Here is a 27005-nt window from a genome sequence, read left to right on the forward strand (position 1 = left end):
CGCCTCCTTTTTGTAAAGAGCCCGTGGCCGTAGACCTGTGCCGCGGGCGTTTACTCGGAAGTAATTCCTACGCGCCCGAATGGGGCTCTCTGCCTATGACGCGCGCACAGGGTTGCAACCTTCTGAGGTAGCCCTGCTGCATTTGAACTGGTGTATGTCGCTGCGTTAATCTGTTGAGGCTGGATTCTTAGGCTCTATTAGCCTAGATTCTGATTATTTTTTGTTTTCCAATATCCAGCGGTCCCTTCATTTTTTAAATTGTTATTATTTTTTGTATAACTGGTTGTCCTGATAGCCAGACAGGGCTTTTCCCTACTGCTGAGTTGAAGCACTCTTCCACCAGCCTTGAGTGTGTACAAAACTATAGAGGCAGCCAATTCCTGGCTTATTTTTATTGCCTCTGGAAAGTCAAAGTAACCACCTGACTTCCCTGTAAGGCAGAGGTGATAACAGTTTTGACACACCTGGAAGCTGCCCTTGGTGCAGCAATAAAGGGGAAATGTTAACTGGCTAAGCCTCTCTTAGTTGTGAGGAAGCAATCAGATGAAAGCAGAAGAAAAAGGCATTGGCAAGGTAGATTTATGTTAGTGGTAAAATGAAAATGCTGTGGCCAAGTCAGCTGCCTTCTTTTTAAACTTTCATGTCAAGAAAAAACGGGAATACAAAAAGAATACAACAAAGGCAAGCTTTTTAAATGTGAAACTACTTTCTCATTGAAAAAAGTTTTTTTCCTGCACTCTATGCTCAATAAATCCATTAGTTTTTGTGTGTTTTGATAAAACACAAATATTTGGAATATTATTTAGAATTACAGCCACATCTTTAAATTATATCTCCCTAAAACAAATTCATGAATGTAGAACCAAGATGAAATAATTGCAGGATTGTAAAAGTTCTCTCCAACATTTTATACTTATGACATAATGAAGTTGAAAACCATCCTTTTTAAACATTCTCTAGCACAGTGATGGCGAACCTTTTAGAGACCGAGTGCCCAAAAACTGGCCCCGCCCCGCTCCACCTCCTGCCCCGCCCCCACTCTGCCCCCCCATCCCTCACCCCGTCTGCCCACAGGACCACTCACCGTCTCCAGGGCCCGCCACAGATCGTCCAGGCAGCCCAGCAGCGCTATGGCGGCCACACCCTCTGCCTGCGCCCTGCAGTATCAACTGCATGATGGGGTGTGAGTGCAGAGTCTTGTCTACACTGCCTGACTGCCATGTCCTTGGCTGTGCTGCTCCGTGTGGGCCACTCTCGGGGGCAACTCTCCTTCAGGGGGGCTGCTGGAGAGGAGGGGGTTGCGGGGGGAGGCGAGGCTGGGGCAATGGCACATGTGCCCACAGAGAGGGCTCCAAGTGCTGCCTCTGGCACCTGTGCCATAGGTTCGCCACCACTGCTGTAGCATATCCAATAAATATGAAAAGTCATTTATGGAATTAATTTCATGTTAGGATTGTAACAGTGAATATACCCAAGGACTATTGATTAACCACTGATTTGTTAATATGGGGTATTTGAACACTTCATTCCAAAGTTCTTGCTAATAACTAATATCCACTTTAACGCTCTCCTCATATCTATTTTGGCAGCATAATATGTGCTTATCTTTTTCAGTCAGCCAACGCTGCCCTCTAGCAGTTTTCCAAAAGGCCGCTTTCTCTGAAAAAATAAGAACACATCTCACATATTTCAGTTTGAAATAAGCAAACCAGCATAAAATTGAACAACAGTTACCTCCTGGCTTAATCAGAATCCCCCCCCCCGCTATTTCAATATATAAATTATCCTATATGTGTCAGCTTATCAATGCAGTAATGCCTTGTTTCATTATCCAAAAACTTAAGTTCCTCGTTAACATCAATGTTTTAAAGCTTAATTTTAAAATTCTTCCCCATTCTTCCCAATCTATCTAGACAAGGATGTGTTGTATGTAGTGGTAACTCTCAATACTGCTATAGAAACTGAAAGGAGTAAACAAAAGATTAAATCATAATAAATATACAGGTAGTCTTGACTTATGACCACAATGAGGACATCAATCCCAGCAATCTTAATTGCTATTGTAACTCTAAACATGTGAGTCATTAAGCAGGAAGTGAAGGGAGTCCAGGTAAGGAGCATGGGGGTGCCACACTGGAGTTGGGGAGGCTCAATGTAGGGCACACAAAATTGGGGGGTGCTACAGCATGGCGTGAGTGTAGGGAGCATAAGGAGGCCAGGGGAAGAATAAGCTGTGGTTCAGGGATATCTTGGCACACTGAGAGGTAATTTAGTGCCCCAGGGCTTTGACTATCACCACAGGGTACTTGCTGTGTGTTTTAATGCTTATTTTGCTACAACAGATAAGCTGCAGCAGCCTACGTTTCTAAACCTTTTAGAAGAACACAATGTGCACTTTAGTCTCCATATCTGCAAAAAGCTATTATTTTGATTCAATTACCTCTATGCAAATACTTGTAAATGCTTCACTGAGACAATTCCACCTTCTTTAAAAGAAGCAGTGATCAGACCCTTCCTTTAAAAAAAATGAAAAATTGTATTATTGTAAAGTACAACTACCGTACACTGTATTATGTGAATACAGTAGTGCTTATACAGTATTCATTGAAGGTTATTAAGACTCTGTTTACATAACTTAAACCTTTGAAGATTAAAAAAAATATCAATATTAACTATGCTTTTTCAAATATTAATATGCATCTAAAGCTAAATGTGGCATTAAGTAGGCCATTCCTGAAAAGGCCAGTGGCTAATATTCCCCTCCTGGGCAAGGTGTTTGAATGGATGGTGGCCCATTAACTCCAAGTTCTTGGGCGCAGTTGACTTTCTACATCCATTTCAATCCTGTTTCAAGATGGCTATGAAATAGAAACCATCTTTGGTTGCCTTGTGGGAATGACTTATGCTGGGGGGAAATGGAGAGTATGGTCCTGTTGGTTTTTCTGGATCTTCTAGAGACTCTTCAGTTCTGTTAATCATGGGATCCTGACTGTCAGGATCATCACCATTACTAGAAGTAGCCTTGGTAGCTTTTATATCAGCTTCAACTGATTTAATATCTATGACCTTACCTGGGCTGAGTCAACTAACGGATTATTCAGACTCTGGTAATTTCTCAGTTGGATTACTGCAACATGTTGTTTGTATGGCTGCCTTTAAATCAGCCTGGGGACCTCAGCTGATTCAAAACAGTCTAGACCAGTGTTTCTCAATCTTCCTAATGCCGCGACCCTGCAACCGGTCGTAAGTCGAGGACTACCTGTATTTCCCTGCCCAGGAGCACCGCGCATGCGTGGTGCCGCCCCCTGCACCGGCTGAGGCGTAGCTGGCAAGCGGCAGAGACGGTGCAGACCGACCACTGGCTGGGCCACTAGCTGGCCCAGCCCAAGGCAGGTAAGACACCCGCCGGGCCCGTGCGCCAGCAACCCTCCCTGCGCCCGCCGCTGCCCCGCTAGCTTTACCTTGGCCACCGCCTGTTCGGGCCGGCAGCAGGTAGGCCCAGGTGCTCCTGGGCAGCCACGGCAAGCGGCAGTGACGGCGCAGGCTGACCACTGGCTGGGCCACCAGCTGGCCCAGCCCAAGGCAGGTAAGGCACCCGCCGGGCCCCATGTGCGCCAGCAACCCTCCCTGCACTCGCCGGCCTCCCACCTCTGGCCCTCTTTTACTTACTTTTAGTAGTTTCTCAGCAGGGAGGGAAGCTTTCCGGAAAGTTCGCCTTGCAGCACCGTTTGCAGACTGGGGCTTTTGGTGGGCTCAGCAGGGCAGAGACAGCCTGGACAATTCCTATTGGCTTTTGAAAGCCAATAGAATTAGACTCTATTCAAGAGAGTCTATTCTATTGGCTTTCAAAAGCCAATAGAATAAGAGGGAGTAGCACAGCTAAAGAACAGGGGAAAAAAATGGTGGACAGCCTTGTTTGGTGACCCCCGTGAAATGGTCGTTCGACCCCAAATGGGGTCACGACCCACAGGTTGAGAACCGCTGGTCTAGACTACTCAAGAGCCTGACATACACAAACATATTATGCCAGTGCTTTCCATCTACATCGACTGCAAATTGTTTTCCAGCCCTAATTCACACTGCTGCTTTTCACCTTTAAAGACCTAAACAGCTTAGGACTAGATCACTACGGGATGTGCCTTTTCCCACATGTACTTCTTTTGACTCTTAAAAATCTTCTAATGGATCCCGTGCAGATCCATCCAACAAAGGTGATGATGTGGGTCCCTATCAGGGGAAGAGGTAATAGCCCGTTTATGGAATTCTCTCCCTAAAGAGGTTCAGCTGGTGCCCACATTGGCATCATTTTGGCATGAGGTGACAGCCTGTTTTCTCAAGCTTTTAAATTGTATTTTAATTCATGTTGTTTTAGTTTGCATTTGATTTCATCGCATATATTTTAATTTGAATTGTATTTGCGTATGTGTGTGTGTGTGTGTGTGATTTAATCCAGATGCCTAATTCTATTCCATAACGCTATGCAGACTATGTTAATATACATTTTAAACAAATTGCCATTTATTTAATTGAGGCCTAATGGCATTCGGTTGTCATGGGTCCGCCTTATAGATTTCAAAGTAAGTAAATTGGATGTTGTCCATTTTTATTGCAAGTAGTCCCCACTTAATGACCACTTGTTCAGTGACTGTTCAAAGGTACGCTGGCACTGAAAGAAGTGATGACCACTTTGCTTAATAAGAGAGTTGCTGGTCCCAGTAATGGTTGTTAAGCAAGGACTACTTTTCCAGTGTAGAGATCTAACTAAAACAAACAAAAGACCACCATCTAGTGGTCGGTTTTCAATGTGAAGCAGAAAAGTCAAGAGTTTTATTAAAATCCACATGTAGATGTTTTAAAATGAAAAGCAGAATCTTAAGCTCATATAGATTTAATATGTCGATTAAATTTCTTAACAAAACAAAAATTTTAGATCGAGATAATACAATTATGGGCGCTAGGAAGAATATCCAAGTCTGATAATCACAAATGAATTGGCACTATCAAAGAGGATTGCACTGAATTACCCGTTGTATATACAGTCCCACTGATGTATTTGTGCTTTGGTGGCAACTCAATAATGAGAAAGGTTATCAACCCACATTTTGCATATAACAAAGGCAAATACAGCTCCATCTGACAAACCTTTGCATCATTTTAATTTTTATTCCTTTGTACATGCAAAAAAATCACTTGCCATTTAGTTTCTCATGTACATGTACTTTAAGATAAGCATGTTAATAACCTAAAGTCAAATAGAAACAATCTTATTTACAATATGGGCATGTTTTATTCCATGATATATGTGCAATTTTATAAAAAGGGGGGTATGGATCATATATTTTAAATGCATATCCTGTTATTTCACAATTGATTTGATTCATATGAAAAGGATTTAAATTTTGTCTTTTTTTCAAATTTTAAACACATCCATCTCAAATTTCCATGAATTCATCCATCTAAGAACTTCTAGAATAAAGATCTTAAAATTACAGTCTGATAAGTCTTTTGCAATTCATTATATTGTATTTCTTTACAGTAAGATAAGATGCTACAGAGTGAACACTGTGGGTTGTATGTTGCTTGAATATCACACATGATAAAGCATAAATGTTATATTTGAAGTTCACAGTGGGTCTGGAGACAATAAGTTTTCGATCTTGTTTCTTTTCAAAGCTGCCATTTAGACTCAAGGCACCAAGGTGTTTCAAGGCACCAGTGGTGAAAATCTGATTTTATTTTCCCGTTTACTTATTGTGCGTAAATAAATATGTACTCTAAAACATCTATACTCAAATGTGTTAAACATGTTGTTTTTAATATATATCTGGTGAAAGAAAAAGATGTTTACACAACCAAAACAAATCTCTTCTCCTTTGAAATATTTTCTTACAGTATTTAGCATAAATTCTTTGAGGAAGATTCCTATAGAAGAGAAAGTGCTAACAAATTATCCTCTGAGAAAGAGAGAAGACAATATTTCTCTCTGAAGGCCACATCACATTCTGCACATTAAGGCTTTGGTTGAAATTTCAGATCATATTGCACTAGAATTAAATTTGCCAGTTTTTTTTTAAAAAAGATGATTTTCTAAATCCCAGAAAAATGGCAGCTATTTATTAATAGTAGTAGCAGTTATAATAAGAAATGTTATCTGGCATATGCTTATAACAAGCACAGTAAGATAAAATAACTAAGCGGAGTACAGGTATTTTTATTATTTGCCTGCTCTTTCTATTCCTGGCTGACTATACTTCTTCACATGTCTTGACTAATTTTCCCTAAACTGGTTCTTGCTGGACATTTTGGGACTTTAAGTCCTGTTATTCCTAATCAGCAATGGTCAAGGTGGTTAAATGATATGAGATTTGGAACTGACATCCCACTGGAGCCAGAAAGCACCAAGTTGAAGAAAACTGATCCTGATTTACTGGTAGAAGAACAGTGCTCTATAACCTTATTTATAATGGCCAATCTACTAACATAAAAGTGAGAGAGTACCAGTATGTCAGACCCTTTTGTTGATAAATCAGTTTGTCCAAGTTTTCTAGCTCAAAAGATTCTATTACATTAACTACTGCAATTGCAGTGAATTTGGAATTTCTTTCTGCAATATTCCCTTTAAATGCTTAAAAAATGATTATCAAAATACATATACAAGATGCAGAGACCTTGGAGCATTTAAAAAAATCTGTGTAATACAGAAAACATAAATATTCAGTGTCTGCAACGAAATGTAAATAATCATTCAATTATTTCTTTTTCGTCTTGTTGAAGTTGTTTATAATCCACACATACATACTGTACAACAGCAATCCGATTAAAACTGGAATGATTAATCTGTATGAATGTCAGAATAAGTATATACAAACAGGGCAACAGTCTACTGTGAAAAATCTAATTGTAGACTATATATCATTCTGAAAAGTGCTGAAACCTATTTGTGATTGTAGTTTATGTGAATTGCTGATATTAGCAAAATTTGTGTAGGTAAAGGTTTTGGATCCTGAAAGCTATTCATTACATACCAATTCTGTCACAGAAGTGGGTTCAAAGAATGAACCTCAACACTAAGACAGTCTATTTTAAACCAAAAAAGTAAACTTAAAAACTACATACACACAGAGAGAGAAAATGTAAAGTTATATTCTCTGTTCTCTTTAGTTCCATCCTTTGTTTATCATAAACGGGAAATACACAAAAGGGTATCTTTGCTGATAAGGCCACTGATGAACGCTTTCGAGTGTATCCTCCGACCTTTTCCTCAAATATGTGAGTGTACTTTTCATGTATCTGACTTAATCTTACTTTACCTTTCCACAATTGTTGCGCATTATATTAAACACATGGATTCATCAATATTTCTGCTTCTTTCCATCTCATGACATCATTGGTCAACAGCATCTGCAGAGGTGAAGTCAAAAAGAGTCAAGATAACAGTCGTGGCAATGCAGTTGAAACTCGGCTTCTCTGTATGTGCACTGCAATGTCACAACAGGTAGAAAGAGGGCGCAGGTTCAATCATGCTGCAGTGACTGCCATTTTGATTTTTTTTTTTTTTAACCTCCCTTACAGATGCTGCTAACATCATTTGAAAGATCACTCTCCTGTCTCTACCTTGTGAAGTATTAAGCAGATAAAACGAGAAGATCCTTGAAATTAAATCTTCATAATTTGTTTCCCCTAAGTAGATACTGTATTTGCTTTATTTTATGATTACTTATTTATTACATTTATATGCTGTCTATCTCCCCGTCAAGCCACTCTGGGTAGCTTATCATGTGAATTTCAGTACAGAATCATAAATTCTTCAAGGATTCTTGCCATATGTTGATATCAGTTAGGTAGAATGAACATTGTAAATTGCCAAATCCATTTATTGTCAGGCAGGGTCCAAAAGCATAGGGTCCCAACCCTTAATAACCAAGTCTTCTCTTGCACCTTTTCAGGTAAAGAAAATCCTGTGGAAGGAATTATCATTGCTGCAAAATCAGAAGGTAAATACTAAACTCTTCTGAACCCAGGTTGAAAACTTAATGAGCGCTTGTAAAAGCTCAACTGAATTTGTTCTATAGTTAGACATTTCCTACATAGAGTTGGATGTTTGATTAGTTGCTGCCATGCAAAAGAAAAGAAAAGCTGTTTGAAGCACATAAAAACTTCTCATACTCAAAAGTTTGAACTTGTACCATAATAAAAATGGAGGTCCAGCACATAGATATTAGCAAAAAGTCACAGAAAGTCTTAGTGGCATTCTTTGATACTTGGATACACTAAATAATTGTTGAGTATCGGTCTTTCATGGATCAAAATACAGGCTTTTATAGTAAACATTACATATAAATGGGAAGCTTTGGGTATGATATGTCTTGGAAGGGAGGTCTAATAGTAGAACCATTAGTGAAGTGATGGTGTAATCCTCAAGATGACAATGATGCTCAATCATCCCAACCTAATGACTGAGTGCACAGCATTTTTCTTTTTTTAATTCTCCACTTCAATCCAATTGAGCCCAACAGCTAGACTGAGATGCATTTGTGAAAGCTGTAACGGAAGTTATAAGCAATCTTGGTGGCAACGTTCTTTTGGTCTCTGAAAGGCTACAATTCATTACAGATCAAACAGATTGCCTGAGAAAATGTCACGTAATTATGCCAATCTCCTCCTAGAGATGGAATGTAGCAATTACTGTGCCACACTTTTTTTTTTATGGTCAAATGGGCCAGATCAAATTGATCAGTAATCTCACAGAGATTACAGTTAAAAAGTGAACCAAACTTCCATCCATAGAAATACGGAAGATTTTCATCTCCAGGAATTACATCTTAAGAATATTATGCTATAAAGCCAAGGCAGCTTTTCTCTCCTTGTTGATGACAAGGCTGAGCAAAACTGCAACAAATGATAGTTTCAAGAAGTTCTGAAGATAGTTTTCAAGGATACTTTGGCACTTAATTGGAAGCATGTTCCACTAGTATCAGTAGAACTAAATGCCAAGAAATGGGGAATAAGTTCTCAGTCACCCTGTATCTAAACCAAGGTAGGCAGGCCATTCAAAACAGGTCCTTGAGCTTCACCAAATTAAATGGGAAAATAAAAAGAAATAACTTGATCTAAAGATGGAGAGCTGTGCTCAAATGTGCTGTTGGAGAAGGAGCGTTGTGACACGTGGAGAGGTTCAAAGGACACGTAAGGACAACAGTCATCCTGAAAGGTATTAGAAACCCACTTCACCGTGGGATTGGAGGAAGTGGTGGAGCACCTCTTTCTCTGCGACTGGATCCACCTAAAGAAAGAGAAAGCAAACCTCACAGTCATATTTTATGACGGATTTATCAAAATCTATATGTGTTCTTTGTTGGATGGAAACAGGTTTGAAAAATTAAGTATATAGGACAGGGGCCCCCGATCCCCGGTCCGTGGACCAGTACTGGGCCATGGCAGTCCACACAAACAAGCAAAGCCCCATCCGCAAGAGGCAGGCAGCACACAAAACCACGCCCCCTCCGGTCCGTGGAAAAACCTCTCTCCACGTAACCGGTCCCTGGTGCCCAAAAGGTTGGGGACCTCTGATATAGGAAGTTCTTTAAAAAGGCATCTTAGTAAGTGGTAAATGGTAAAATTACCGCTTGTGAGTCAGCAATGATAGCATTCTTAGAGAGAGGGCAAGGGAGGGCGGAATTTCCATTGTATTCCAGCATTCAAAATCTGCCCCTTGCTCTAAGTGCACTATGATATTACAAACACATATGAAATGGTGGAGTCTACACCATTGATACTATGACACTTTCACCACTCTGACGAAGAAAACGGAACGCTCTTGCAGATAGCAGTCTTTTCAGGGGACAGGCCCCTTCATGCAACTCCGTACAATGTTCTAAGCCAGGGGTCCCCAACCTACTATCGGGCCTGCTACCTTGGAACCGGCTGCGTGAGTGGCAGGTAAGCACTTGTGCATGCAGCTCCATTTGAGCAAGCGATGAGTGCTCACGCTCATGCGCGATGCTCCATTTGTGCGAAGGGCAGACGTGCATGCCCAACGTTTGCACAAATGGAGCTGTGCCTGCTTGCGTGCACGCCTGCCACTCACACAGAACCATCCTCCCCCCTGGGCTACCAAACCTGAAAGGTTGGGGATCACAGTTCTAAGCTATATAAATATAAAAGCAATCACATTAAAAATAAATTATTTAAAAGTTCAAATTAGTCAACCTATCAAGATTTGGCATGGCAGAATTATGGCACTCTTAAATGCAGCATTATAGTTAACCCCTCCCCACCCCAAAACAGAAAACTAATTTTTACAGAAGAGAAGAAATGTGAAAGGAAAAAAAAATAGTTTTTTATAAGCATTTGATGGCCCAGAACATACTTTGCAGATTCTAACCTTTTAATATTAATCTTTGGTTAAATGACTGTGTTTAAAGTTATATAGAGATAAAGAGAATATTTTTGAAATTAGAATATTTACTTCTATCCTGCCTTTACAATTTTTATAAATAATTCAATGTGGTGAACACACACACTACTCCTTTTTCCTCCCATTTTCCACATAACAACAGCCCTGTGAGGTGGGCTGAGAAAATCACCCAGCCAGCTTTCGTGTGTAAAGCAGGACTAAAATTCGCAGTCTCTTGCCTTCTAGCCTGGTGCTTTGACTGCTAAATACTAAGTTGAGTGCTAGCAACAGTTTTAGATTTGTCTAAAACCTAGTTACTTAAGATTTTATTATTATGCCCTCTGGTGCACATCAGAGGTAAAATGATGCTGAATTAGCGTGAATCACCGCATGAAGAACAGTCATTCTATCTGCTGGCAATTCTGAAGGATGAGCAAAAGTGGAAGAACGTCAGTAAATAGGAATTTCCTATTTGTATCTACTGATTTTCTGCTTGCTTGATCTCTTCTTCGTAGCTAATGGTTTGTGCTTCTCCCTTCTCCAATATCTACAGTAGAAGAAGATCAATAGAGAATCAGCGCAATGTTGTTTCTCCATCTTTGGCTTCTTAACTTGGCACAGGAGGCATCTGCCTTATCAGCAAACAGAAGAGGGTTGAGATAGGTCTAACTGGTACCTATGAATAACCTATGGCAGAGGTTGGCAGCCTGGAGAGAAAGGAAGGGGCAGGTATGGGACCGCATGTGTGATGCAAATGGAGGCGGCGCGAATGTGCATGTGATGCTGGGAGCGGGGCTAGCGCCTGCGCAATACTAAAAATGAGGCTAGCGCCTGTATGATGCTCAGGATAGGGCTAGTGCCCATGCAACACTGGGGCAGGCCTAGCACCGGCACAACGCTCAGGACAGGGCTAGCACCCTCATAATGCTCAAAGCAGGGCTAGCGTGGGGGGGGGAGTGTGAACACACATGTGCGCACACTGGCCAACCATTCACATGGCCCGGTGGCCAAGAGACCATGACCTGGTAGTGGGCCGAGGCCCACAGGTTGGAGACTCCTCACCTATCTATCTGACTAACCTTGCAATCTACCAAACCATACAATTGTATCACTGAAATAACTCACTGGGGAAGAGAGCAGAACCAGAGCCACTCCTGTTGAAATAACTGGTTCTCTTCCCATGATCTTACCAAAAATAATTATATTCAACATTTATGGAGTATCTTCTGAGCATGCAAAACATTTCACATATTTTGAACTCAGAAATAATTCACCAAATACTGTCTACTGTTATAAAGCCTACTTTCTAAAAGGAAAAAAAAGACTTACTTTTATTGTCATTTTTTACCAATTTACTCGGATAACTCTTGTTCATGGGCACATATGGTTCTGGAGGTGGCAAGTCAGACAGAGGATGGAAGGAAAATCTGCTTTCCCACTCATCTAGATACACGTAAAGGAATTGTGTAACATTAGTACATACATAAGGCAAATCATGTTAATACAAATCTCCCTAATAGACTCATTTAAGAGAATTCCATAAAAACAGACGCCTACATTTTAGAAAATATTGGATTGTAAACGTATTATTTGACAGTGTGTATATTCTGTAAACCAATCTTAAATTGGGAATACATCCAAAAGGGAATAGACCTTGTTTAACATAGTTGGGCTTATTTTTCATGAGACTGTCGAGGCTGGCATTATACTTCCAAATACCAGAACATCTTTAGCTTAAACTCACTTTATTTTCCCAACAGAAATACATCCCTTTCATTCAGGATAGGCTGACATCCAGCATGTCTTAAATTCATTAGGTTTTTCCTTAAATTGTCTCATGACTCTACATACCTTTAATTTGTTTCTAACAGGATTTTAATATTATTACAAATAAGTTTAACTCAAAAGAATAAGTACATTCCTCTCACTTCCTCTTTCCATTCTCATTAACTTCACCCACATATATAAAAGCAAGCTGGCACTAGTCATGAAATCGTATAAAAATATTACTAATAACATGCAAGTTTACAACATCTATTTATTCATCAAAACATTTCTAATATCCTTGCAGCAATAATGTTCTATAATATAACTGATCCAGATAGGCAGGCACAGCTTTTCTTATAGTTTTTATTTCTAACAAGATTGATGCATTTAATGAATAAAATACAAGGGGTAATATAAATTCTAAGGTGGTCAAAAATTTGTTTCCTCCATCCCTTGTGTTTGTATTGAAAGGGAACATCCTTTACTTATTGAAAAAAATCAGCCTACTTTGATTATTATATGAACTGAGTGATGGAAAAATGTGATGTGCGATCCTCACATGTGACAGGTATGGAGACGTCTCACCATATAGTTGGAAGAGCTTTCTTGTATTCTGGAAGGAATGCAGAGTTCCTTTCAGAACTCTGTAAGACAGTGGTTCTCAACCTGTGGGTCGGGACCCCATTTGGGGTCGAACGACATTTCACGGGGGTCGTCAAACAACGCAGTCCATTTTTTCCCCCTTTTTCTTAGCTGTGCTACTCCCTTTTATTCTATTGGCTTTTGAAAGCCAATAGAATAGACTCTCTTGAATAGAGTCTAATTCTATTGGCTTTCAAAAGCCAATAGGAATTGTCCAGGCTGTCTCTGCCCTGCTGAGCCCGCCAAAAGTTCCATTCTGCAAACGGTGCTGCACCAGTTGAGTAGTCCTCGACTTACGACCGGTTGAGTAGTCCTCGACTTACGACCGGTTGGGGGTCGCGGCATTAAAAAGGTTGAGAACCACTGCTGCAAGAGAAGAATTTTCCATAAACACCAGGACTCTTGGTAACATGGTGTTGAAAGCAAGAGGGGGAACAAATGATCCCAAATACCATCAGACAGGCCTCTAGGGAACCATTTTGCTTGAGGTTATGGGAGAAGAAGCATAATTAGATCGATGATTAGCTACCATCCCACTCATTATGATTGCTCCTTCTGCTTCTGTCCTCTGGAGATGGCAGAATAAGCAAGAAAACTCCAAGCAAAGGGAAGGTGGCCAGAAGAACAGATGCTGTGCAAATCTGGAGCCTCGTCCAATCTGCTGCTTCTCTCTTGTTTATTCTCAAATTTCACTTCCTTTTTTTGTGTAAATCTAAAGCCAAATAACTGTAGAGTGACTGATTTATGTAGAGCAGGGGTCTTCAACCTTGCCCCTTTTATTACTTGTGGACTTCAACTCCCAGAATTCCTCAGCCAGCTGGCTGAGGAATTCTGGGAGTTGAAGTCCACAAGTCATAAAAGGGCCAAAGTTGAAGACCCCTGATGTAGAGAACTGAGATAGATATATAAATTGGGGTTGAACAACCATAATGAGCAGGATGGTGGGTAATCACTAATCTGTTTATGCTTCTTCTCCCATAAGCTCAAGGCAAGTTGATTCCGCAGAAGCCACAATGATGGCATCGGGATCCTTTGTTTCCTTTCTTGTTTTCTAGGTCTGCAAGAATCCAGCATATATGGAAAATTCTTCTCTTGCTGGGAGGAATGCAGAGTTCCTTCCAGAAGGCAAGAAAGTTCTTCCAATTGTATGGTGAGAGCTCTCCATACCTGTGGAGAGCTATATGTGAGGCTCACAAATCACATTTTTTCTACCAGACCACGGACAAATTGGAAAGTATCCATTCACCATCACAGGATGAATCCTGGAAGCCATTTCGGAGGGCAGACGAGGAAAGGGGTGGAGGAGGGGGTGGTGGTGCTCCAGAACCTGGCCTGTCAGGAGGGGGTGGGGGCACAGCCCCACCTCTGGGTTTTTCAAATCCTCCTCTTGAGGGAAGCTGGGGAGTAGCTGGCAGTGCCCTGGAAGTACTTCCATTCCTGGTTAGTGGAGGCGGAGGTGGAGGAAGAGATCCTGAAAACAATGAGAACAAAGAGTTACTCTACATTTTTGGCAGAGCCAATCACTCTTCTGAAACCTCCAAACAAGCCAGCCCCCTCCCTCCAATTGCCTTATTTTGGGAAACAGACACCCATTTTTTTCTCATAAGCTGTAAGCAAATGCTGTCAGCTCTCTGTGGTAAACCAGACCGGAAACACAACTGGATGAGATCATTCTACTTTATTGTAAGGCTATATCAACAGAATCTTGCAAGCCTTGAGGTACAAACTTCCTTGCCATTTTAAATTGCTTAATCCATTAGGGCGGGTTCTTCCTTAGTTTCTTTCTCCGATCATTAAGTCACTGGGGGGCCCTGCCTCCCTTTCCGATCATTTCCTAGAGAACTCTCCTCATTCCCAAAAGTCATTCACATATTCCATTGTAGTTGTATGTAGAAGGAATACAACATGAATGCTACTAACAAGCAGAGAAAAGGGAAGCACCTGCAATGATGCGTGTCAAAAACAATCACGAGGACAGTTGTGGTAGCTCAACCTCACAATCCTGTTCCTTTTACACACATGCTATGTCAACACACATGCAAAAGGAGTTAGGCTTTGATTGTGCTGCTGCAACAATCTTGAATTTTTTGATGCCCTATTTCTACTTCAAGAGGCTGTCTGGGGCACGGTTAAAGACACTCGACTAGAAACAGAGAGCCTGTGAGTTCAGTCTCACTTTAGGCACAAAGTTAGCTGAGTGACCATGGGCCGGTCATTCTTTCTCAGCCCTAGGAAGCAGGCAAGGGCAAACCACTTCTGAAACCTGCAGGGCCTTGTCCAGGCAGTCACCAAGAGTCAAGACTGATTTGAAGACAGACAGACACACACACACACACACATACAGCCACTGTAGACACTATTCATTCACATGTCCTCCTAATTGTTGATATTATTAATTCAATTTGTATGGCCACCCTTTTAATCTAAGTGACTTTGGGCAGCCATCAAGCTTGAACAAGCTATATGAATTGCACTTCAACAATAAATAGCCCCTTGATGTTAAAAACCCATTTGGTTTAGTGGTTAAGACACCAGGCTACAAAACAGGAGACCATGAGTTCTAATCCCACTTTAACCATAAAAGCCAGCAGGGTGACTATGGGATGGTGACTCTCTCTCAGCTCTACCCACCTCATAGAGTGGCTGTTGTGAGGAAAATAGGAAGAGGAAAGAGTACTGGGCATGTTTGCCACCTTCAGTTATTTATAAAAGAAATATTAAAATAACCTAAAAAAAATTGAATCTAAAAATTAGTGAGTTTGAGACCAATCCCTCTGCTCCATACAGGGATGGAGGATTGCATGATCAGGAAGTCCTGGAGAGCCAAATTTCAGTGTAAATTAGATAGTTCTCCAGTTACAATAGTTTATTTAGTGACCAAAGTTTTTCAAAGTTGAAAAAAGGGAGTTATGACTGTTTCTCACACTTAACACCGTTGCAGCATCCTCATGATCATGTGATCAAATTTCAGACATTAGGCAACTGACTCATATTTATGACGGATGCAGTGTTCCGGGGCAAAGTCAATTTGGAAAGCCAGATTCACTTAACAACTGTGTTACTTAATCAACTGTGCAGTGATTTACTTAACATCGGTGGCAAGAAAGGTCATAAAATGGAGCAAAACTCATCGAACAACTGTCTGGCTTAGGAAAAAAAACTTTGGGCTCAGTTGTGGTTGCAAGTCGAGAACCATCTATTCCAGGTTTCTTTTTATTACCATGCTCATGTGATTATGACAATGTACTTGCTTTGCTTATGTGACTGTGTGACTGATGGAGGGATGTACCCTGTGGAGGCATTGTGGCCTTTCCAATATCACTGACCTAGCATCCTTCCCTATTGGCAGGAACTGCAAAGGAATTACTGTTCAGTGACACAGACTTTTTTTTCCATTTGTACATTTATTTATTTCTATGCAAAACTCTGCCCCAGAATTATACACACATATCTAATTCTGCCTGGGGCAAAGAGGCAGAATTTGAATTCTCGGTTTGAGTAAGCATCCATGAACATCAACTGGTAATCCTAAGACATAACAATTGTGTGTCTTAAATTTAGAATATGTTGACAAGTTCAGCCAGAGTATCAGTTAGAAAACTGTATGTATCCTAGACCAAGCCAAATCCAAACATTCAAGGGAATTCCTAAAGGAGGAATTTTTCCTATAGAAGGCTGAATTTTCCTACAAATCAGCCATAAGCAAACACACTGAGATAAGTTCTGTCTACAATCCATTTCAGAAAGGAAGCAATCAAAATATCAAGGAAAGAGGCAAACAGACTTAAACATTTCCCTCTTCTCACATCTATCAGAAAAGCAAGTACTGGAACTAAATAAAAAAGAACTCAAGGCTGGCACGACAAGATACTACAAATAAACAGCTAGCAAACTACCCTCCATGTTGTTACCTGGCCCAATAACAAAACAGCAAAGAAGAAACTCAGAGAACATTAAGAACTCAACAGTATCCACCCACCTACCCCCCATCCATCCATCCATCCATCCATCCATCCATCCATCCATCCAGGTAGACCAGGCTAGGAATCCAATGTCATATAGATGAGTAGTATTTTTACTGCAAAGCCATAACAACAAATCTAAAATTTGTATAAATTTGCTTCTCCCTTCCTCCCTTTATCTTTGTGAGAACTAGGGAAGGGTTTTGTTAGGTTAAATGTCTTCCCTGGACTCATTCTTTTTTTTATTATCTGACCATGTTCTTGGAGCAGCTTTACCTGTCCCTGTCCCTCTACCCTACACTATTTATGTATGGATATATGTTGAATAACCCTGCATTCAAAATATGGCTTTCCATTTTTGTAGTAACCCACCCTGGGAAGATGCAGATAATCTTACCTGACCTGCTAGGCGGGTCCCTTACAGGAGGTGGTGGTCTCTCAACTGGGGGAGGAAGCGGAGGTCCAGAACGGTTGGAGCCAGGCAGACACGGCGTTTGAGAAGAGCCTAGCGATAGGTTCCTTTGAGGAAGCCGCGGCATCTCATCATTTCCACCGGATGCCGGTGGAAGTGGAGGTGGGCCTGGCCGACTTGGGGGAAGAGGAGGAGGACCCTGAGATACTGCTGGTGGCCGTGGTGTGGAAGGAATTGGTGGCTTGTGGTTTTGGGGCGGGGGAGGTGGTAGGGAAGCCTCCCTGCCAAAAGAGGGCCTGTTTCCAGTTGGAGGTAATGGCGGCGGTGCTTTATCTTCTGTTGGCCTACCTGGTACTGGAGGGAGAGGAGGCCTGTTTGAGAAGGGCGAAGGAGGAGTAACTGGTGATGATTGCCGAATGGATCCTCCGGACCCTGGATTTTTACTACCTGGGAAAGGTGGAGGGGTCAGGCCTAAGCTCACTTGTCTGCTGGCCCCGGGCACAGGGGGTGGACCCCTGCTGTACAGACTGGATGGAATAGGTCTTGGAGTATTTGGCACAGGAGGAGCACTCGTGTCTGGCCTGCAGCCAATGTCAGGTCTTGAGGGAGGCATTCGGTTTCTCTGTGGCTCTGAAGCTGGAGCTCTTAGTCCAGAAGGGCCCGGAAATCTGCCTATTCCACCTGGAGGCGAAAAAGGCTTTGCAGATGTTGCTCGCCCTCCTGGTGGAAACACTGGAGCTTTGTTTCCTGCAGAGTCTAAAAAATAGAAAGCAATTAGTAGGTGCATGTACAGAAGTGTGTAAAGGGGGAAAAGAAATTTTATCTGGAGGATTTTGTATAATCAGTTTGGACCAATAGTAGATGCTTGTCGAAAAGGTGAACAGCCCAAAAGCCATTATGGATGATTGGACTTGTAACATGTCCAACATGTCTGGAAGTTGTCAGGTTGGAAAAGCTGATTTGCAGCCAAGAACGACTAACACAAGCCAGCTGACAGAGAGAAGAAATATATAACTGTTTTTAGGAAGCTTGTAATATATAGGAGTTTTCACTTGATATTTGAACTAGGCTCCATTTATTTCAAGTCATTACCCCGTCTACGTTAATTTCAGTAAGTATAATTAGATCTGCTTTGCAGCTCTTGAAAAGTTCTAGTTCAGTACAATATAAAATGGGAGGGAAGGGCAAAGGCATTTCTTGACTATTCCTGAATTTCTTGAAGGGGAAATTTCTCAAAAAAACTCTGGCATGTTAAGTGCCATGAGATTAAAAGGAAGTTCTATAAAAAGTTGCTTTGACATAAGAGATAATGCTGGCTTTGAACAACTGTCATATCACCACTTGTTGAAAGTGCACTTTAGATATTTTAACAGTGCTACTTCATTCATATGCTTACAAACAAAGAAAGTACAATTCTGCCTTCCTGTAAACTCCCTGGCTTATATTCTCTGGCCAAGAACTGTATTCAAGTGTCAGGAAAATCATAAATCATGCGGTACAATGTATATTGCTTTCTGGAAATTTGTCCACTATTTTATTTTATTTTATTTGCCATCTTGGAATTTTATACTGCTATTATGAAAATCTGTTGGACTTTTAAAAAAGAAAATTGGTGAATAAGCATCTAAACTAACTAAAATAAACCCATCACTCTTCTTCAGGCATACTATTCCAAAGTTTGATACCAGCACAATAAAAACAATTAAATAAAAGACAGCCTAATAGCAGGTTACTATTTCCTGACTGGGTTCACATTTCATACTAAACCATAATTTAACCAATGGGTTCATTGCACATACATTAAGTCATAAATTAAGATTTACACACAACATGCTAAATCCAAATCAAACCAGCATTATGGTTTGGTGTGGTATGCAAATCCAACTAATATACTATATTAATCCATTAAACAAGCCAGTGCAGCCTGGAAAATACACTATTGTAAAGCTGAACTGGTGGATTTTGGGTTGCTGGATAAATTGCACAAGTCACTTCACCAAATTCACAGAATTATTGTGTAGATAAAACAGAAACATCTCATGGCTAGCATCTTGAACTTTGCAAAGCAGGATATAAATTATTGATGAATAAAATAAATAGGCAGACGCAACTGAATGCAATGGAGCAACAAAATACAGTTCTCTAGATAAGGAAGAGGCAGAAAAAAAAAGCAATGGTGAATCCTGAAGATCCTGGTTTAATATCCTTTCCACACAACTGAGTTAAAAAGTACTTTCTATCTACCCTGGAATCAAGCAGAAAACTATACTGGCATAACACAGGCTGTTCCCATTGCCAATCCCTATTCCAACTCTGCCACCTCTATTTCTAGTCACACAATTCCCCTCCCCCCGACAATGGGCAATAAAACCTAACAGATTTCATACAATCTAAAGTTGACTTTGAATAATGTCAGCGCAAATGGTGAGCCTTAACCCCCCCCCCTCCTTTGGACTTATTATGTTAAGACTTAGCTCTCTAGAGTAGGAATGGGTGTGGCATTTGAAGACCTGAAGGACTAGGCTAGGGACAGATTGCCATAGAGGAAGTCTATCTTGCTAAGAGTCAATAATGACTTAATGCCACATAATCAATCATTTAAGTATGTTATGTGTTGGGGGTAGGGAATACTACATAACAGCTATAGATGACTTAAGTTTGCCATTAATGGTTTGGAAATAAAGGGAAAGGTAGCACCATGGGAACCCCGCAGAGAAACAAATGAGGTCAGGGCATATTTGGACTGTGGTTAGGTACAAGTGGGGACATGCCTAAGTCATGAATACTGAGACAACGTTTTTTTTAAAAAGGATTAATGTGCTGTTTCCATACTTCTATGCTTGATAACAAAAAGCAATTGTGCCAAGAACATCTAGGGTGGAGTAAAGGAGCAAGGTTCAGCTTCAGGTGCACAAGATCTATTAACAACTGTATAACTCAATATAGGCATTACAATGGACCAAAAGCGAAGATTCTTGTGGCACTTTGAGACAAACCTGCGGGTTTTTTCGGCTTGGAAAAGGTGTGAGACCCCTTCCTTGTCATGCCTGCAGCACTCAGGAAGTTAACTAAATAGCTTGTATGAGAGAAACCACTGTTCATTTGTGATAGGAGAAGAATGTTTTTGTTTTGAGTTTTTGTCTTCACTGATTTAATAATAGTTAAGTATAGTCAGTCCAAGGTACTGTGTTTCTAGGAATGCACACCTTGTCCTTACCATTATCTCTGTTTGTAGATCTAAGTTTCGGCATCCCTGCCTGAAACAATCCTCCTAAGCCGGGTGGTCCACCGCCACCATAACTATTACCGCTGTTACAGCTGCCACCTCCACCACTGGAGAAACCAGAGCTGCCACCTCCGCCACCGCCTGGCCCTGTGGGTTCTGCAAAGAGAGGAAGTTGAAGGGCTCTTAAGCCATGATTCTGAATCCACAAATAATTTGCTGGCTATTTATATCTGGCTTAAATTCAATAATAACCAGTCTGCCCCTAAACAGAAAATTGCTCTAGATTCTGCCACTGGAGTTTTGATATCGTAACCGTATTAATTAAGACTTTTAATTAGCAGAAGTTTAGTTTAGTGTACAGCAATTACTTTATTTAAGTCTGTGATGCTAACTCACCAAATCAACCTCTCCCCATTTGGTCCTTTGCAGCTGTGTGTTGGACTTCAGTTCTCATAATGTTCAGCTAGTAGTACGATCTTTCATCACGAGCGCTGGAAATCATGTAAACTGAAGTCATGGCTACATACGGATCGTTACGAATAAAATCTCCTCACAGCTTCAGATAAATGTTTGGCATTTCTAGGTAAGAGGAAATCTAAGAAGGGAAACAGAATTCCTTGGATTCTATCTTAGAGTAAATTACCTCTGTAAAAATTAGGAAATTCTGTTTTATGTCAGCTTTAGAGTTATATCTCAGACGTAATTCAAACAAATGAATATGTTTTAAGGATGATAATAATGACAATGGTATTAATAATAATAGAAAAATTCCCATATTTTTACTAGGGCTCTTTGGGATTGAGAAATCCAACATCTTGTGGTCTGCTGGGAGCATTTTCTCCTTTTTATTTACGTGGCTGTTTTTCTACGATATGAACAACTGGGTAATGTACCTGTTTCACTATTAAATGTTTGCATTATGAATATTTAAAATTTAAAGGCTATTTTTTCTTCTTCTTCTTTTAATGAAATTTTTATTCTGTTTATCTCTGGTGAGATTGGTCTGCCCTCTAAGTACAGAGGAATGGTTGAAACCTCCAGTTACACAATTAGAAACTGAGGAGGTTACTATATAAATTATTTTCAAGTATTACCATCTTTGATATTTTAATTGCTAGAAAGGCAAAACAGAGGCTGGTTCTGAGAAAACCGAAAACCCTATTTCTCTCATATATTATTGAAGTGTTCTGAATGCACAGACTGCAGGCCCAGATTCTCATAGAGAGCTATTCTAGGTATCTCTATCCATATCTTGTTGAAGGATAAATGCTTTATTTGTCATTCAGGGCACAATATTTTTGTTCATTTTTAAAACCAAAGCCAAAGCTGCTGAATGTTGAGGCTGAGAAATGAAGGCTTTTACATTGTTCTTCAGAGCTCAGATTACAGTTTGTCATTTTCAAGGAAAAAGGAAATATAAGAAATATCTGATCTGAAGACGATTATATTTCTGAAGGAACAGATCACAAGTTTAAGGTGGAATTAGAACTTCGTTGTTTGTTTCCCTTTGCTTTTTAAATTCCCTGACTATTTTCTTGTTCTGTGTAAATTCTGTAATTTGAGTGTATTTCAGATTTTTATATATATTTCTGCAGGACTAATATTCTCTTTTTAGAGTCTTTAGAGCAGTGGTGGCGAACCTATGGCACGGGTGCCAGAGGCGGCACTCAGAGCCCTCTCTGTGGGCACACATGCCGTTGCCCCAGTCCTAGGCCTTCAGCTGGGTTTTATAAAACCTTTTCGCTTTAGGCCTCCGCTGCCATGTGCAAAAAGAAAAAAAGGTTCAATCAGTCAATTTCAACTTCTCACGGGAAAAAAAAGATCTTGCAAAGTTGGAATTGATTGATTGAACTTTTTAGTCCCACCCAGTCTGCCGTTACCACTGCAGCCACACCCACCCAATTGGCCACGCCCAACCAATTGGCCACACCCAGCCAATGGGCCAGACCCACCCGGCACTCGACCATGCATAAGTAGGTTTTGGGTTGCAGTTTGGGCACTCAGTCTCTAAAAGGTTCGCCATCACTGCTTTAGAGTCTTTGCATAAGAAGTTCCTCTCTAACTTTTTTTTTTTTAATTCATCAATGATTAGGGGAGAGAACACCAGCTGACACATCCCTGGGAGACGATGGTAACAGAGGCAACTACCAAGATACTCTTCCAAAGCAGGAGGCAGAGCCAGGTAGCTCTGGGGGATCTCTGGGAAGGAAAGTTCAAGATCGCCAGCGTTCAGGCTCACAGACTCAGCTTCTCCACTAGAACAGTGTTTCTCAACCTTGGTAACTTTCAGATATGTGGATTTCAACTCCCAGAATTGGTTGGCTGGGGAATTCTGGGAGTTGAAGTCCACACATTTTCAAGCTGCCACGGTTGAGAAACACTGCACTAGAAGGATATACTTACTATCAAAAACTGGGGCGCTCCTATCATTGGTAACAGCCTTCTTCAGCTTTTTCCCTTTGGTAATATCTGACAATAAAGCATTTCGTCCTGCCTGCTCTGTTTTGTTCAAACTGGGCTTCTCTGTGTTTGCCTGCAAAGTAAAAATACAAAATATTAGAACGAGGACAGAAGCACTTAAATCAGAATATATCTTTCTGAAATCAGCTCGTTTTCTTGCATCAGAGCTTCATGATTTCCTATAGAGCTTTATTGTTTGCACATGAATGAAACATTTAGCTGGATCAAATAACAACTCGGTAAGATCTGGATTAAATGGATACAGTAATTCCCAAATTCTGATCGATTTCAACAGTGTTACCTAGCGTACCTACTCTCCATCAGCACAGCCTGGGTTTGGAGAACATACATCACGTTGAAAAACAATTACTAGTATCTTGGACTTTTATTTATTTTAGGAAGAGATCTTTAAAACTATTATCTCTTTCCACAAATCCATGTACTCTTGAATTATATTTACTAATATAAAATAGTACCAATTTAAAACTAAAGAGATATTTGAGTCAAGCTTAACTCTAGAATGACCTCATGCCATTTTTCTTAATAGCAAGTAATACAGAAGAAATTTGGCAAGCCCCATTCCAAAAAATAATGTGTTGAAATCTTTTTATTTTCTTCTGTTTGAATAGCTTACCATCACATAGCAAAATGGTCACTTCAGAATGAATGTTTGGTGTGAGATTTGTCAAACAACGTGTGTGTATGCGTGTGCCTGCACACGCATGTGTATATGAAAAGGGGTATGAAGAGGGGTTGCACCGGTAATTTATTTCAAAAAGAAAAACTGGTAATCATTTGTTGAAAAGAAAAAAGGATGACTATACAGCAGTGGTTCTCAACCTTTTTAATGCCGTGACCCCCAACCGGTCGTAAGTCGAGGACTACTCAACCGGTCGTAAGTCGAGGACTACTCAACTGGTGCTGCACCGTTTGCAGAATGGGACTTTTGGCGGGCTCAGCAGGGCAGAGACAGCCTGGACAATTCCTATTGGCTTTTGAAAGCCAATAGAATTAGACTCTATTCAAGAGAGTCTATTCTATTGGCTTTCAAAAGCCAATAGAATAAAAGGGAGTAGCACAGCTAAGGAAAAGGGGGAAAAAATGGCGGACTGCGTTGTTTGGTGACCCCGGTGAAATGGTCGTTCGACCCCAAATGGGGTCCCGACCCACAGGTTGAGAACCACTGCTATACAGTAAGGATAAAGAAAAAAATGGTATTTAAGGATTCCTTCCAGCAGATACTTTTTAGCATCATAGTTGATAGGGCAGCATCTGTACGGAATGGGACAACTCGCCACAGTCAACTCATTGCAGAACAATTCAACAATTCAATTTAATTGTTTAAAATATTTTACACATTATTTTAATTTTTGTCATTTACATTTCATTTTGTCTCCCCTTTGGCAGCCTTTCTTTAACGATTATATTCCAACATTTCTTTGATATTAGTGTAACGCTTGTTCCACGGCAAGTTGCCGTAGCGAATTGGCCACGAGGAATTGTCCCGTGGCGAGTTGGCTATGGAGAGTTGTCCTAGACCTGCACCTGATGGTGGGATCAATGGCAACGCCAGTGTGGGGATAAGCTAAGCTTGGCACCATCCTTCAACATACTCAGCCTGGGACAATGATTACACACACCAAATGTTTGCCTTTCAGAAGGTTATAGAGAAGTATGTAGATATGAGAAAGTTGCACTGATAACAGTGAAAACATTACAAAAATGAATAGGCTTGAATATTTTGCATAAATATTGTAGATGAATGTAGACTGGTGTAAACTGAATGTTTAACCAATGGCTCAACACTGAGCAGTGTGAAAGACGAGACTGAGATTGTATTATGGCTAAATGTATACTCATGCTCATGGTGATACCTGTGTGAATTGGGAACATGGATATATATCCATTTTATATGGAGACGATGCTGTGTAGGTGATTAAGAACTCAAGTGATTAGCAGCAAATATTAAATTGATCCTATGAAGCAAAGAAGAAATGGTGTGCGTATGTGTGTGTGTGTGTGTGTCTAAAAATGAACGTACTAAAGACCAAACCAGTTATCTTTAACCATAAAAATGGCAAAAGAAAGTCATGTTGGAAATGAATTAATGACATCCTCAAAAAGGGAGAGGTGAGAAAAACAATAGCAAAAGACAATACATGAAGTGGTACAGGGATATGGTGGAAGGAAAGACAGAAATATGTGGAGCGATATAATGAAATGTATTGGTGTAAGCTAGATTTAATTCGATTTTCTTTTTTTTTTAATATCATGCCTTTAAGTTGCTTGGCTTATTATTTCTTACTCTTTTTCTATGCTTTGGTGGATAGTATAATGTTGCTTGTCCAGAATGGGAATACCTCTAGACCAGTGACCCCCAACCTTTTGGGCACTAAGGACTGGTTCCATGGAGAGGTTTTTCTGTGGATCGGAGGGGGCGTGGTTTCATGTGCTGCCTGCATCCCGCGGATGGGACTTTACTTGTTCGAGCACCCTGGTTTCTGGCATGCTGTGGCCGGGTTGGGGACCCCTGCTCTAGACTGATCAGTATTTATGAATGAGAAGCTCAGCTAATTAACTAAGTCTGGAAATTTCTTTTGCTGAAGTAAATGCATGTAGCATAAATGGCAGATATATGGGCCTCTAAAGATACAATTGGTTATAAGAAGGGCAGCTATATAAATGTTATAAACAAACTAACTAATTAACAAGAAAGTAGTAAAAAGTTGAATAAGCCCAGCCCTGTTATTCATCCATCTCTGGATGTCCAGGGACTTAAATTAAAGCAGACATTCAAATTCTAATATAAATAGGTCTATGAGGAAAATATACTTTTAAAAAAATTGCTAATTTGGAAAGACATGTTTGCACAGACTTATTTTCTATAAGCTAACACTTTTAGATTAGTGGATAATCTCATAGGATTTCCTGGCTTTATTTGTAGAGGAGCAAAATTGTTGATTACAATAGTTTTTATTAAAACCACTTGATTTTTCATCTGCCAGTTCAAACAGCTGCATAGCTATTTCCAATTTTACAAACTTGCAACCTCTGTTTAAAATCTGCTGCGTGCTGCTAGAAAAATCTAAACTATATTTTCTTAACAGAAATACCAACCTATAATAAAGTTTAATGAAAATATTTGCAAGAGTAAGATGAAACAGCTTAAATTTTCTCAACTGTCTTAAAAGCTGACTCGTGTTTGTTCAAAATTTAAGTAAAGAAGTATATTTTACCCCCTACCACAATCTCCCATCCTCAGCGTAAATCTTGCACAACGTTCTCGCCCTTTGTTATTGTTAAAGTTATTCTATAATAACTTTGTTATTATAGAATTTAAATTTCTATAATATTTACATGATAGCAGTGTTCCAGTATCTCAGACGCTGCCACAACGAAGAGGGAATCAAGCTATTCTCCAAAGCACCTGAAGGCAGCACAAGAAGCAACGGATAGGAACTAATCAAGGAGAGAACCAACCTAGAACTAAGGAGAAATTTCCTGACAGAACAATTAATCAATAGAACAACTTGCCCCCAAAAGTTGTGGACGCTCCAACACTGGAAGTTTTTGAAATTGAACAACCATTTGTTCGAAATGACATAGGAGAGTGACGGCGAACCTTTTAGAGACCGAGTGCCCAAACTGCAACCCCAAACCCACTTATGTATCATCGGGTGCCGGGTGGGCGTGGCCCATTGGGTGAGCGTGGCTGCGGTGGTAACGGCAGACTGAGTGGAACTAAAAAGTTCAATCAATCAATTCCAACTTTGCGAGATCTTTTTTTTCCTGCGGGAAGTTGAAATTGATTTTTTTTTTTGCACATGGCGGCGGAGGCCTAAAGCGAACAGGTTTTATAAAACCCAGCTGAAAGCCTAGGACTGGGGCAATGGGGCACATGCCCACAGAGAGGGCTCTGCGTGCCACCTATGGCACGCGTGCCATAGATTCGCCACCACGGTTATAGGACCTCTTGTCTGTTCAGGGGGTTTAACTAAAAAGCTTCCAAGGTCCTTTCCAACTCTATCATTCTGTTATTCAGTTATATTAAATTGAAAATGAAGATTAGACAGAAAAGCTCTCCTCTGCCTCATTTACTATATTCTCGGTGAACATAAGAACCCTGCCATTTTAAATTAT

General features: G+C 40.4%; 1 protein-coding gene across 5 annotated transcripts in view; it reads right to left on the reverse strand.

Moving 5' to 3' along the window:
• Window positions 1-4872: 4872 nt before the first annotated feature.
• WIPF1 (WAS/WASL interacting protein family member 1) overlaps window positions 4873-27005 on the reverse strand; it is a 74412-nt gene continuing 52279 nt past the window's right edge. For 4 of the 5 annotated variants that reach the window (XM_039339301.1, XM_039339304.1, XM_039339302.1 and 1 more), the window contains exons 3-8: window positions 22809-22938; window positions 20397-20561; window positions 17165-17935; window positions 14052-14276; window positions 11726-11839; window positions 4873-9283 (exon numbers count right to left, since the gene is read on the reverse strand). In XM_039339301.1, coding sequence (XP_039195235.1) covers window positions 9228-9283; window positions 11726-11839; window positions 14052-14276; window positions 17165-17935; window positions 20397-20561; window positions 22809-22938 — 1461 coding nt within the window. In that variant the 3' untranslated portion in view covers window positions 4873-9227. The remainder of the gene's footprint in view (window positions 9284-11725; window positions 11840-14051; window positions 14277-17164; window positions 17936-20396; window positions 20562-22808; window positions 22939-27005) is intronic. The other variant, XM_039339306.1, reaches the window with a different exon arrangement.

This window comes from Crotalus tigris, unplaced genomic scaffold (assembly GCF_016545835.1).
Source record: "Crotalus tigris isolate CLP2741 ecotype Arizona unplaced genomic scaffold, ASM1654583v1 scf7180000017733.2605024, whole genome shotgun sequence".
NCBI lineage: Eukaryota > Metazoa > Chordata > Lepidosauria > Squamata > Viperidae > Crotalus > Crotalus tigris.